The 13,404-nt window shown below is 30.8% G+C and overlaps 1 protein-coding gene across 2 annotated transcripts in view; it reads left to right on the forward strand.

Annotated features, from left to right (window-relative positions):
- Nepl16 (Neprilysin-like 16) overlaps window positions 1–13,404 on the forward strand; it is a 290,999-nt gene that overhangs the window by 181,902 nt on the left and 95,693 nt on the right. For both annotated transcript variants that reach the window (XM_075365303.1, XM_075365302.1), the window contains exon 5: window positions 13,047–13,276. In XM_075365303.1, coding sequence (XP_075221418.1) covers window positions 13,047–13,276 — 230 coding nt within the window. The remainder of the gene's footprint in view (window positions 1–13,046; window positions 13,277–13,404) is intronic.

Raw genomic sequence — 13,404 nt, forward strand, 5'->3', positions numbered from 1 at the left:
GTGACTAGTGTTGTATATAGATATGGCCGCGTTGTAAATCGGCACTGATACACGGGACGTGACTCAGCAGAATCATGACGAACTCACTCACACAAACGCAACGTTTGTTTATCTTCACTGTGAGTACTCAACTGAGTACAGTACAGTACATCTAGACAAAAAAACAACAACATATGTGTATGCATGTGCGTATGATCGTATGCGTCGTACTTATTTTTGGCCTTATATCTCAGGATTAATTTTTCTAAATTGGCTCATACATGGGGCATTGATCAAATTATTTTTTTTCAAAATTCGGTAAGGGGATATCGCGAAAAAATCAATTTCGATTTTCTTTAGAGCATTTTAGAGAAAACTTTATTAAATCAAGTCGTTACCTACAATGCATATATAAATAATTCAAAACGTTTTTTTCAAAAATCAACCTCTCAAAATTTGTTTTTTTTTTTTGTTTTTTTTTTTTTGATAAGAAGTATTCTTTTCATGAAGTCGGATTATAAGATTTATTAGAAATTTTGTCAATTCCTGGCTTTTTCCTTCTTTTTAAAAAGTAATAACCTAAGGACTACATCTTCAAATTTCCAATCTAATTAAGATTTAAGCATATCGTAAAATATATAAAATGACTAATTAATATCTCTATATCTATTCCGCTAAAAGGAAATCCTCTTTTATAATTATGTGCTACTTAAAGGGATTTTATTTTAAAATACGTATCACTTTTTGTTTAATATTTACTTAACACATACGATTTTTAAAATTCATTGTTTTAAGAAAAAATTGATGATACCTCGAAAAGATGAGTTTTTTTTTCTAAAAGAATAAATACATAGTATAATAATAACATCCTTTTAGTTTACGTTAATTGAATGATTTGAATATAATTATTAATAAAGCATTGATAATTTTTTAATAAAATAATATTTAATGTTAAATCATATACGCAGTTTATATATGGCGCATGTAATAATATTTATGAAAGTGCTTCACGGCAGAACAAATATAAAAAAAATAGGGACAAAATTTTCCATTTGTTTAATCAAGCTGAAAGCATATTCGATTAAATATGCAAAGTAATTTCTACAAAGTAATGAAATAATGGGTATAAAATACACGATTTAAAATTGTATAAAGAGTTGCTAAGCCTGATGTTACGGTAAATTAAAGAGTAAGGGAGTAAATAGGTTAGAGAAAGGCTAGATGTCGGAAATAGAGTGGGAGAAAGGCTTTTCTAAAGAGAGGAGAAACTTGTAACTTGGATATGTAAATATTGTGATATACGTACGTGGCAATCTAGTTTATATTATACCGAGACGAGTAGTGAAAAGCGTCACTTTGTTGTGACACTTTACCGCTCCCTCTCTATTTATCTCTATAATGTTGACCGATCGTTTAACTACAAAATTTTATTATACTTACGCTGGTAATTCAATTTGATTTCATACTGTCTGGTTTCAGTATTAAATTTTGGAAAAAGATAATCATACAATAAACCAAAGTACAGAAGATGTAATAGTAAAGTACGTTTTTCTAATCTTAGCAATATTATACTTACATTACCAAGGCTAAAATCATTCAGGTTAAATTAATATTAAATAAGTGTAGCTAAAATAGTAAAAGTAATACAAACAGTTATTCTTTCTTAAAGGAAAATTTATATTTTGCTATATTCTCACGGAATGGAATTGATTGAAAAGTAAATATTTGATCTAATTTAATTATCATATTTTTGAAATATCTTCAGAACATTTTAATTTAAAATAAAAAGAAAAGTTTCTATTGTTTTTGTACCGAAATCAGTCGTGTAAAAATAATTATCACCTTCTATTTTATTTTTATTATTTTAGTAAGAATACAAGTTCTTTTTGTAGGGACTGAATTTAAAGTCCGTTCGACTTGTAAAAAAATTATTCTCTCCATTTAGTGACCCAACTGATTTTTTTTTTTTTAAATATTTCTGTTTAAATAAATAACGTGAATAACGTTATTATTATTATTATTATTATTTTTTTTTTTTTTTTGAGGTTTTAAGGGGCATCGACTACTTTGGTCATTAGCCCCATCCCACTTCAAAAAAAAAGAGAAAAAAAAGGTTCAATTATTCACATTCTTATGAATCAAAAATGTTCAAAAATTTACGTTCTTCTAACTTCGAATCCAGAATATTACTTTCTAGGCTTTCCTTTCGGCCATCCTTTCTTGCGTTTTTCCATTCTTCTGACGGCCTCAACCTCTGATGACAGCGTATCTGAGGCCTCAGACATGGCATCGTCTTCCTCTATTTCGGATGCCAGTGACGTTCTGCGGCTGACGTAATTGATGTAAGTTTCGTCGGTGCTGTTAGCATCTTTGCTAAGGGATTCTAAACTATTAAGCGATGCAGTCTCCGCGGCGGATGTGCTGGACTCTATCTCTACCGCAGTACTGGGTCCAGCTGAAATAGATGCTCTCACCGAAGCTGATCTTTGTGCTTTTGGAGGCTCTATTGGTACAGGTTTTATTTCATCTGCGTCTGGTGCTTTTTCTATAATAAGTTGCACCTCCATTTCCGCAGATTCAGATTTTCTTGTGACAATTTCTTTAAACTTGTGACTAGACGACGGAGTGATCCGTTTCTCTTTGCTAGATAAGTCAAGATTTTTTATTCTTACTTCAGTTGGTGGCTCAATAATCGCAGGTTTAGCTGGTGATTTAAACTGTGCTGGTGCGTCTCTCATGTCAACGGCGTCAGTCCGGGGATGAGCCGTCTCATCTTTACTTTGTTTTCTCTGATGAGTCGACTCAATCTTTGAATCAATGATTCTTTCAATCATTGTCGCAAGACTTGGTGCCATCATGTTAAGCAACTGCTCCACATTAATATTAGATGTGGAAGGGGCAGCTGCTGCTTCTGCATAAGAAGTCGATGGTCGTGGTGTACGCTGATGAACAATTTTCTTCGCTTCAGGATAACTGACCCTCTGAAGCGTTTTAACTTCCTGAATGGCTGTTTCTAATTTGTATGTAGGGCAGTTCCTGGAACGACAGTTGTGATGCCCTTTACAGTTAACGCAGATTGGAGGGTCTTTACATGGGTCACCCTCAGGTGTTTTCCCTCCACATATACATATTTCCTGCGCTTCACATCTAGTTGCTGTGTGTCCGAATCGTTGACACTTAAAACATCTCATCGGCTGCGAAATAAATTCTCGTACATCAAGCCGATGGATGCCAGCTCGTACCTTTTCAGGAAGATTCGGCCTATTAAATGTTAAAACATGCGAGGCCGAAGGAACAACTTCACCATTTCTTCGCATGGTTAGTCTGCGACACTGAGTCACTCCCTGACTCGACATTTCTTGTACAATTTCTTCTTCTGTACAATTAAGAAGATCGCGACAAACAACTACTCCTCTGGATGAGTTCAGTGTGCTATGCGGTTGAACAGAAACCGCAAATTCACCGATCTTCTTCAACGCCTGGACTTTCTGGCTTTGCACTTCGTTGATAGTTTCGACGTGCAATCCATTAAAAGTCTTTCGAATTTCTTTAACGGGACCACCAGCACAATTTGTAATTTCTCTTGCGATTAAGAATGGACTAACTTTTTGGAAGTTTCCATTCTCCTTTGTAATAATTAAAAATCTTGGCTTTGGTACACTATAGCCAAATAAGGTTTTACGTAAGTCTTTACTGATTCTATCAGCATCTTTCTTGATTTTGTCACACTCTTTGCTCTTTTTCCTCTTCGCTTGTGGCGAATCGGAGGATTCTATACGAGGCTGTTCACGTGCACCCTCTGCCACGTTTGATTGTTCAATATTAATGAACGGTTGATCCCTTCAGTAGCAAGGCTAGCCGCCGAGGTACACCCCCACTCCAGGGCTACTAACCTTGGAGGTCTGATCCGGTACTCCGGTGGAACCGGCATATATCCTGGCAGAGAGCGGATGCGCGGTCTCTGCACTGACTTCAGGCTCCTACTCACCGAAGCTTTCAGAGCTCCCATGCACCGACATACATGGGCACCATTGCTACATGCTTGCCATCGCAGGGGGCATGTGGACAACGGAAGGGTCTCCGTTACACCTGCAATAACATTGACCCTGGCCACCACATTGCCAGCTCTAAGAGTGGTATGAGTCCATTTCCAAAATCGTTTATTATTCCATTTCCTGCAGGTAGCCGAAAAATCCAGTCCGTTTAGAGACCTGAGGTTGAAAACAGGTCAAACTTAAAAAAGCATAACCGAGGAATTTACTCGGAACACCGTTAGCCAGCTATATGTAATGTATTATTCACCTAATTTTTCTATTGCTATCTATTAGTAACACAGGGAAGTTATTACTGTGTTTTTTTTTATTTGGTTTTTCTGGGCGAAAAACGCTTCAGCGTTATCATCGCCCAAACACGATGTATATGTTTCAAAACTAAATTTTAAAAATTCACAATTAAAAATTAAACAAAAACGCCCGGAAAACAAAACACGAAATATAAGTACAAAAAACAATAGAATAAAAAAATTAAAACAAAATGTAAAATTAAAGTAGAAATTCAAAAACAAAATCAAAACAAACTAAAATAGTAAAAATAAATACAAAACAAAAAACTTAAACTATTTATTAAGACACAAAAACATACAACCACTACAAACAAAAAAATCGAAAAACAGTTTTAAAAAATATGTAAAATATTAGCACCGCGGAGAAATAAATTATTGCCCAGGATTTGACAAAACTTCCTAGGCAATTTAAATTTACAACGCAAGGCCCGTAATTTAAGAAAGAGATAAAAATATGATCCTATGCGTCTTTTAATATTTTCTACTTAAAATCTTTATCTTTAATACATTTATTCACAATTTTATTTCAAAATTTTATCGCAGCAATAATGTTCTGCTAGCTAAACATTATTACTTCTTAAAAAGCTTCATTCTTTCTTATATTTTATTTTTATTTACTCCTCTTTGTTTGTAAATACATTTAACAGTATTATGCATTCTAGAACTTATAAGAAGCTTTTGTTTGGGTGAGCGGGGATTGTCTTAGACACATTAAATTGATGTAATAAAATGTATTTAAAATAAGCTTCATCACATGAGACCAGCTAATCTACATAAACTGTTTTAATAAAGTTTAAATACGTTTTTCTGTTATACTCGTACAATTCTCTTTCTTCTTTGTATAAATGTATACGTTTGAATTTTCTATGTGAACATATAGATAGTATTTTCATTTTCTTCCTGGTAATATCTCTTGGGAAAACTTGAAGTTACCTTACTTTCCGTGGTTGTCACTTTACAAAAGTTTCTTTTTGTGCTTCTCAGCATGCCAGTTTTGTTTTTAGTTTACTTATTTAAGTGAGAAAGTAAACTTTTTACTTTTCTTTATCTTATTTTCAGACCATCCGAAATTTCCTTGAATTTAATTTTATTAATGTTAGTTGACGTTATTTGTGACTAAGAATAATTTTATATTGTTTTTAATGACATTTTTTAAGAAAAATAATTGAGTTTTAAGTTTTTTGTCTTATCCTTATTTAAAATTCAAAGAATGATAAAATAATGTAAAATAAAATACTGTATAGAAAAAAACAAATAAAACTGATTTAAAAAATAGTAGTTATTAAATGTTTCCTTAATATTCATTTATTAAAGGTGAAAAAGTAAGTAAGAGTTTTTGATAATTGGATTAATTGAATATGTTTCAAAATTTAAAGAAATTATTTTTTTTTTCATTTTACCGAGATTTTTTAAAAGTAAGTTCTACTTATTTATTGTTTAATTTATCATTTTAATTTTTTTAAATAACCAAGCATAGTTCACTATAAGCATTTGAATCGTCAGAAATTAACACGTTATAAAAGGAAAATAAAATTTATAAACCAAACATGAAGTATTTATAGTATAATATGAATATGTTTATGATACATTAAAAATAAAAATAAAAACTATAAAACTAGTCTTCCAATGAATAAATTAAATAATCGAGATATACATTAAATATATAATAATGAATTTATTTTTTTCCTCCTTTATACGTTGAACAAATTTGATTTATGCACAATAAGGACACAACACGCACAGAAAATCAAATGGTGATACGTAATTATATTTTTTTCTTTTCTCAACACTGGTGAGAGGTTATTATAAATTTATCGTGAACAATGTTGGTGCTACTCAGAATGCCTTCATGCTTCAGATACAACAATAAATCATTATTTCTTGTATTTGTGATAGATCTATCTTATCTCAAAATGGTCACTGTTTCTCTTAAGAAGAAGATGTTATATACGTTTACAAAAAATCCAGTTGGATTTCGGATTTGTACCTTGAATAATTTTTTAAAAGAAACTTTAGATATTTATTAAAATTCTATAATAACTTAAAGATTGATGTTTTGGTCGACATATTGGCAAATTAGTGTATCTGCATTTAGATTTGTTTAAATCATAGTTAGGCGAAAAAGTAAAATATTTCGCATCAAATTTCAATCATAAAACGATGAAGGAAGTGAATCTGAGTCGTTTTCTATAATACAACCATTATTCATTATATATTGTTGAGATTTAAAATGCATATACAAATTTTAGTCCTCTCCTTGCCATTCCAAATTGGATTTTTGAAACGTGGTGAAACAAATATCTTTCTGTTTTCAAAGAAAAGTTTAAAAACCAATTTTTACAGCTGAAACAACTTCAGTTTTATTTAATTTCATGAAAAAATTTGCTTCCTCCTTTTCCAGCCACAAATTACATTTTTGAAAACTTGTGAATTACGCATAATTTTATTTTAAAAGAATTGTTTAAATATCAATTTTCACGATTGGAACATCTTCGATTACTAAGATATAAGATTTTTGTGAAAAACATTACCTTCCACCTTCCACCTTCCACCTTTACAAACACCAAATAGGATTTTTGAGAAATGTTTAAACATGTTTACTTTTTAATTTTTAAAGAAGTATGAATATTTTCACGACTGTAACTTCTGTTTTACTGAGATTTTAGAGAATTTTCATAAAAACTTTCTCTCTCTTTTCATTCCCTTATAGACGGATGTTTTCAAAATTTTACTTTAGTGTGTGCCTACGTTATAAAACTATGAACTATCCAAAATTCACTTACCTAGTATGCTGTACATTGTGTTTGAGCGGTACATTGAGTCAGTTAGTCCAGATTTTGTTAAATATATGTATATATATATATAAATGGCCGGTAATGATTAATATTTCAATCTCTGGAAACGTGGGTTACGTGAGAAAAAGGGATTGGGTGGCAAGAGATTAACAAGGTGATTATTTTAAGTTAATTTAATGTGAAGCCTAAAAATTCTGGTGGACTATTTTATTAATTTCATCAGTTTATGACGTTAATTAATTTTGTTCTCAATGGATTTAATTTGAGACCGTTGGATCTAATTCAGCTTTCAATCTTTTGTTTTATTTTATTGAATGTGTTCTTTAAAATGTGAGTCGTGAAGCTTTAATTAATATTAAACATATTATCATATTATCAGTAAATAATTGTATTTTTAAGAAAAGTTATTTTACATCGCAATTAATTTTATTAATTTGAAATGATTATTAATTAAATCTATTGTGTTATATATTTACCTAATAAAACATTATAGTTTTTAATAATACACACAAATATTTTTTCTTTAATTTAAATTTGTAAATTTAAGCTTTTATGTACGTAAGGAAAAGTAGTAGTTATTAAAAACACGACATATTTTCAGGATGTTATCCGTAGAATAATACGGTTGTAAGAAAGTTAAAAAAAAAACGTGCACAAATGAAAGTAATCTTTTTTAATTTTATTGTTTTTAATACATCTTTGCAAGATAATACGCTGTAATATTTGAATTCATAATCAGAGTTGCTTTCTTTTATCATATTATTTTTTAGAATTATTTTGTAATAACAACCTACGACCAAATTGTGAAACAGTATCGATAATTGTCTTAGTATGTTGTGTCGTTCATTTTAATTTAAAAATACTTTATTATAATTTATTTATTTAAAATAATTAAATAATTAGTTTATTATTGGATATTTATACATAGAATACATTTATAATAAAAAATATAATTTCTTGACCCCATTTGTAAAAAAAAAAATTTATTAACATTTTCGCATTTAATTAAAGGAAAATACAGACGATATCATCTTCACCTTAACTGGTTAAAGGGCTCTGAATTGAAATGAAGTTGTTCTATATTATTGTAAGAACTAATTTAAGAGCTGATGAGGCTGCCAAGTGAGAGGAACAAACGGCCTCTTGATTAGAATTAACATGTGAGGGCGATTTCATGAAAATAGTCCGTGTCAAACTACGTGCTCGTGGAATAAGTTCCAACTGTTAAGTTCTCCCGTGGCTTAAATGGCATCTGGGTGAACATCTTCGAGAAAAATTTTATCCCAAACAAACAAAAGAAGAAACAAAATCATCCTAACTCGGCTCAGGATTGGACACACAAAGCTAATTCCAACCTATCTATTTGCTTATGCTCAACAGAACAGTGAGGAATGCAATGTAAAATGGTCTGTAAATCACTTTCTCATAAATTTCCCAATGTGCGGGTCTATTCGACAACAATTAAACCTGGGTTCAGATGTGTAGGCTTCACTCAACCGGAAGAAATACATCAAAAGACTGTTGCGATTTTTCTGCGATAGTGGGATAAAGAACTTAATTTAGCGGTTTTGCTTACGTGAGATTTCTTGTGGAATACTGTGTGCACAGTGAAAGTTGACTAGTGGGGGTGTTCTAGTATTTATTACTCAATTGTTACTCATGTTCAGGTTTTTTATCCAATATTTGGTGTTTATTATTTAATTATTTATGATCATTTAGTTTTATTTAAGTCGCTAATGACTATTATCATTGATGCAACTATAAATAAACGGTGGAAAAAAAAAATTAAGTTTGGTTTTGATTTGGTGGTAACTAGAGAGTACACAATAAAAATTCAATTTTTTTTCTCAGGGAACGAATTTCTTTTGTATAAATAGCAATAATAAAAGATATTGCTTTTTTATTACTTTCTTTAAAAGAAAATTAGTGGTAAAAACTTACATTTTTTACTTTTTTAATGATTTGTTCATTTTTTATTATCTCCCGAATTTGTTTCTACAAATTTTTATACATAATTATAATTTATTTTTAATATATTATGTTTAATTTGAGTCAGTCGTGTAAATTAAATTAAATAAAATACGACAGTATTATCCACCAGTTATTTAAAAAATATTCTCAAATCAAAATATTAATAAAAATCTGATGTTACATTAATTTAACAAATTTGAGTTTAATAAAAAAAAAAAAAAAAAAAAAAAAAAAAAACGATTAATGTAAGTTAACTGCTTTTAGTAGAACATCCTTTTTGCAGTTTTGAATCTTCTTGTGAATAGATGTTTCTGTTCAGAGTGTACCTTTTCAACGAGCGAGTGAGTCGTGTGAAATTTTACCCACCGTTGAATCTGATGGCAGCTTCGTTTAGTCGGTATCAGTAGGTTGTTTTATCCCTCGTTTGTAACGTCACAGTTTACATTTAGTTACATTACATCCTATATTCGTCAGAACAGGATGTCCGTAAGGTCTTTTAACTCAAAAATAACCTCCTAAAATAGTATCCTTCATTCTCGAACGTTGTATAATTATAGTGATACGTTTACATTTGTGTTTACGTACGACGTAATTAATTAATTACAACTCAAAACGAATTATATATTAAAATTTAATTATTAAGGCTAGACCTTGATCTACCCATCTCCAACATAAAAACAATTACTCTATCCTCATTTTTTAAAATAATTTATTGGTGTGTATATATATATATAATAAAAATACTTTAAAAAATATATATATACTTTACTTAAAAATATTATCTTTATTAATCTCTCGGGTTAACCAATCAACTATAACTTATAAATTAACTACTCTTCATACCTACAGTATGTAAGAGAATTTTGTATGATGTATGTATGTTGCCACCTGAGGAAGCTTAGAGAATTCTAAGTGAAACGTAGTGTATTTTATGTATAGGTTTGTATAGTTGATTAGTTACCCAAGGGATTAATAAAGATAATATTATTAAGTAAAATATGTCTAATTATTATAATTAATTCTATCTAATCAAGAGGAAAATAAACTGAAATAAATTACATTTAAGTTAATATTCATATATATAAAGTAGGACCCCGATAATTCGTCACCTTTGAGACCGATTGGGTGATAAATTAACAAAAATGATGAATTACCGAATAGTGCAACAAAAGTCGGGTGACATAAAAATTAACGCTGTATTGACCTAATCATTATCACCCCCCCCCCCCACCGATACTAAACATGTCATAAAAAGACTGAAAACTGTTGAAATTTAACTACAGTATTCTACTGAACATTTAGTATTTTATTATACAGCACATGTAATATACTTACGTAGGTAAAAACCATTCACAAACACAATTTTTTTTTTATAAAAATTACGTTTATACTGTACTGTACTTAAAAAAACATCACTACACATACAATATTATAATACGTAAGTCAGACTAACGCAAGTAACTACAGAACATTGTTGGCGTATGTTTTGTTATTTAAGCAGTTCTATTTACAAAACCTATAACCTAAAAGGTACTGTATTTAAATTTACGTATTTACACTTCATTTTACTTTCTGAAGAAATTTGTAATTTTTCTTTGCACTTCAACGTTGCTTTCTTTGTATAATGCGAATAGACAAACTTGTCGCATAGCAATTAACTTCGCCACCTGTACTTCTTTTTGATCGAAATACCATTCGATGCATTTCGTCAGCATCCATCTCCACAACTTCTTTGCCGCTCATTTTATTCACTGGATTGTCATAGAATTCTTCATCTTCGGCACCTTCCTTTAAATTTTATTTATTTTTAATATGATTAACAAATTCTTCATCATTTAATATTTCGTAGCCTAAATATGTGTCATCTAATTTTACCATTCTTCTATCTCCTCATTTGTAACATCATTTAAACCAGGAATAATGGATTTCGATTTCAAATTTTTTTCTGCACTTTCTTCTTCAGTTTCCGGTTCTGGTAGCTCGTCAAGCCACAGTTTATTGCAGTTCAACTTCATCGTTTTTTCCGGGATTCTACAAGCGTCAGCAATATTATATATTATATCCTTTATATATTATATCTCTTTCTAAAAATCTTTACCTGTAATTCATTTTAGCAAAAAATTAAATTTTGCATTAATAATTTTTAATAATATCGCTTCATACTTACTTTGAGCTCTTGGTCCATAGGCTGGAATAAACAGCTTGTGTTTGCTGGAAGAAATACTGCGATTATATTGCCATCTAGTGCTTCCAGTTTGTCGACCGGATGGCAAGGAGCGTTACCTCCTCTGGTAATGCCTCCTCTGGTAAATTATTTTCTCTAATATGTCTTGGACTTGTCGCTGACATAAAATTTGACTTGTCACTGGCTAAAAATTTCTTGTCTCATCCAAGTACATCGTTGCGAAAAATTTTCACCGGTAAGACACGATTTATATGTTTAAAAACTCTCGAGATTTTTCATTTGCCAATAACAGATAGAGGAAGTCGATGACAACCACTTGTGTTAGAACATAGAAGAATAGAGATGCATTCTTTCCTTACTTTGTATCCAACAGCAGAGCTCTCGGAAGAAGATACCAAGGTTTTGTTAGGAAGCGCCTTCCAAGACAATCCCGTTTCGTCGCAGTCATACACCTGCGCAAATTTAAGACTTTTAATTTTGGAACTAAATTTATCACAATATTCAGATACAACCTGACTGTCAGCGCCTGCTAATTTTTCGCTCTCAATTGCAAGCTGAAAAATTCCGTGCCTTGCTTTAAATCTATTTAACCAACCCTGGCTGGCATTAAAATCTTATTCGTTCATTCATTTAAAGAGCTATCTCAATAATTAGTGAGTCACTTAAAAGTAAGCTTTGACTAGACTCTGTGCAAACCAAATGTACACTGCCTTGTCAAGTTCAGCAATTTCTGCTGTTTTCATTCTCTTTCTGGTTTTTACATCACCGTCAGTAATTTCCGTTTTACTCAAAAGTTTTCTTCTATTTTATCAGCATTTTTTTTAGTATCGTTTACTGACGTACGAGGGATTCCGAACTCCTGTGATAATTTAACGGCACTTTCATCCTTACGCAGGCATTGGAGAATTTCAAACGTTTTTGTCACTTCTAAACTTTATAACTTTCACGTTTGCCAGGCATTTTTGCTTCGTAAGTGCAGTGTAAACTAATAGGTACGACACTAATACGAAAAACTGACTCACACATCGCAAAGTTCACTACAGTAATGATATTCAGAAACGGAAAGGAAATGACGTAATACAGTATTTTTTATTAAGTACTATACTGTATAAGAAATATGTAAACACTGTTTAGATAAAAGTGCCCAAATGAAAATGTTTATATGAATGAAAGAGATATGTAAAGTAATTTTATCTGTTCTTTTCTCTCGGAATTACTGTAATTTGAACATAACTTGCAATAGGCTCATATAAAAACATCGGTCGCAGTTAAGTAAATTTTTGTGCTGTAGGCATAAACAGGTAGAATATTTTTTATTAGTACAGTAATTACGAGAAAATATCTGACTTACTTTTGTGTATCAGTACTGTACCTCTGAAATAAAAATCACAAATTTGCCAGAGGGGTGACGAATTAGTGAATGAAACGAATTAAGGTGACGAATTATCGGGGTCCTACTGTGTGTGTGTGTGTGTGTGTGTGTGTGTGTGTGTGTGTGTGTATATATATATATATATATAGAGAGAGAGAGTGAGAGAGAGAGAGAGAGAAAGAGAGAGATAGAGAGCAAATTCTGTATGTCTCGTTGTGTCCGATTGCCCACTTGTAAACCAACATTTTTTACAACTGATAGTCTTCTCGAGTCAATCACATCCTATGAAAGGAATTAATTATACATACCATAGCAATAATATATAATAATAAATTGTGTGTATTATTTATTAAATCTGAATTAATTGTTTATTAAAAAAATAAACTGTATTTGTTTCCTTAGTGTTCACACTACTGGATGAACTTGGGGGTTATTTACCGCCTAGCTCACAAGGTCCACAAGATTTAAGTACATTATTATCTCGTTTATTAAGAGTTAATGGGGCACCATTGTTTGATGCATACGTTGAGAGAGATCTTCACAACGGATCAAAACTTGTTATATTTCTAGATCTTCCAAGAAGATTTGCGCATACTAGCCGTCTTCTTCATTATCCACTTGCTTATCATGATGTAAGTAAAAATTAAATTTACTTATTTTATATTAGATATCTTATAAAATATAATTAAAAAATATGTTGCCAGTGATTCTCAGTCATAATACTGATGTAAAATATCGTAATTTATAATTCTTAAAATTA

The sequence above is a fragment of the Lycorma delicatula genome, chromosome 5 (assembly GCF_047948215.1).
Source record: "Lycorma delicatula isolate Av1 chromosome 5, ASM4794821v1, whole genome shotgun sequence".
Taxonomy (NCBI): domain Eukaryota; kingdom Metazoa; phylum Arthropoda; class Insecta; order Hemiptera; family Fulgoridae; genus Lycorma; species Lycorma delicatula.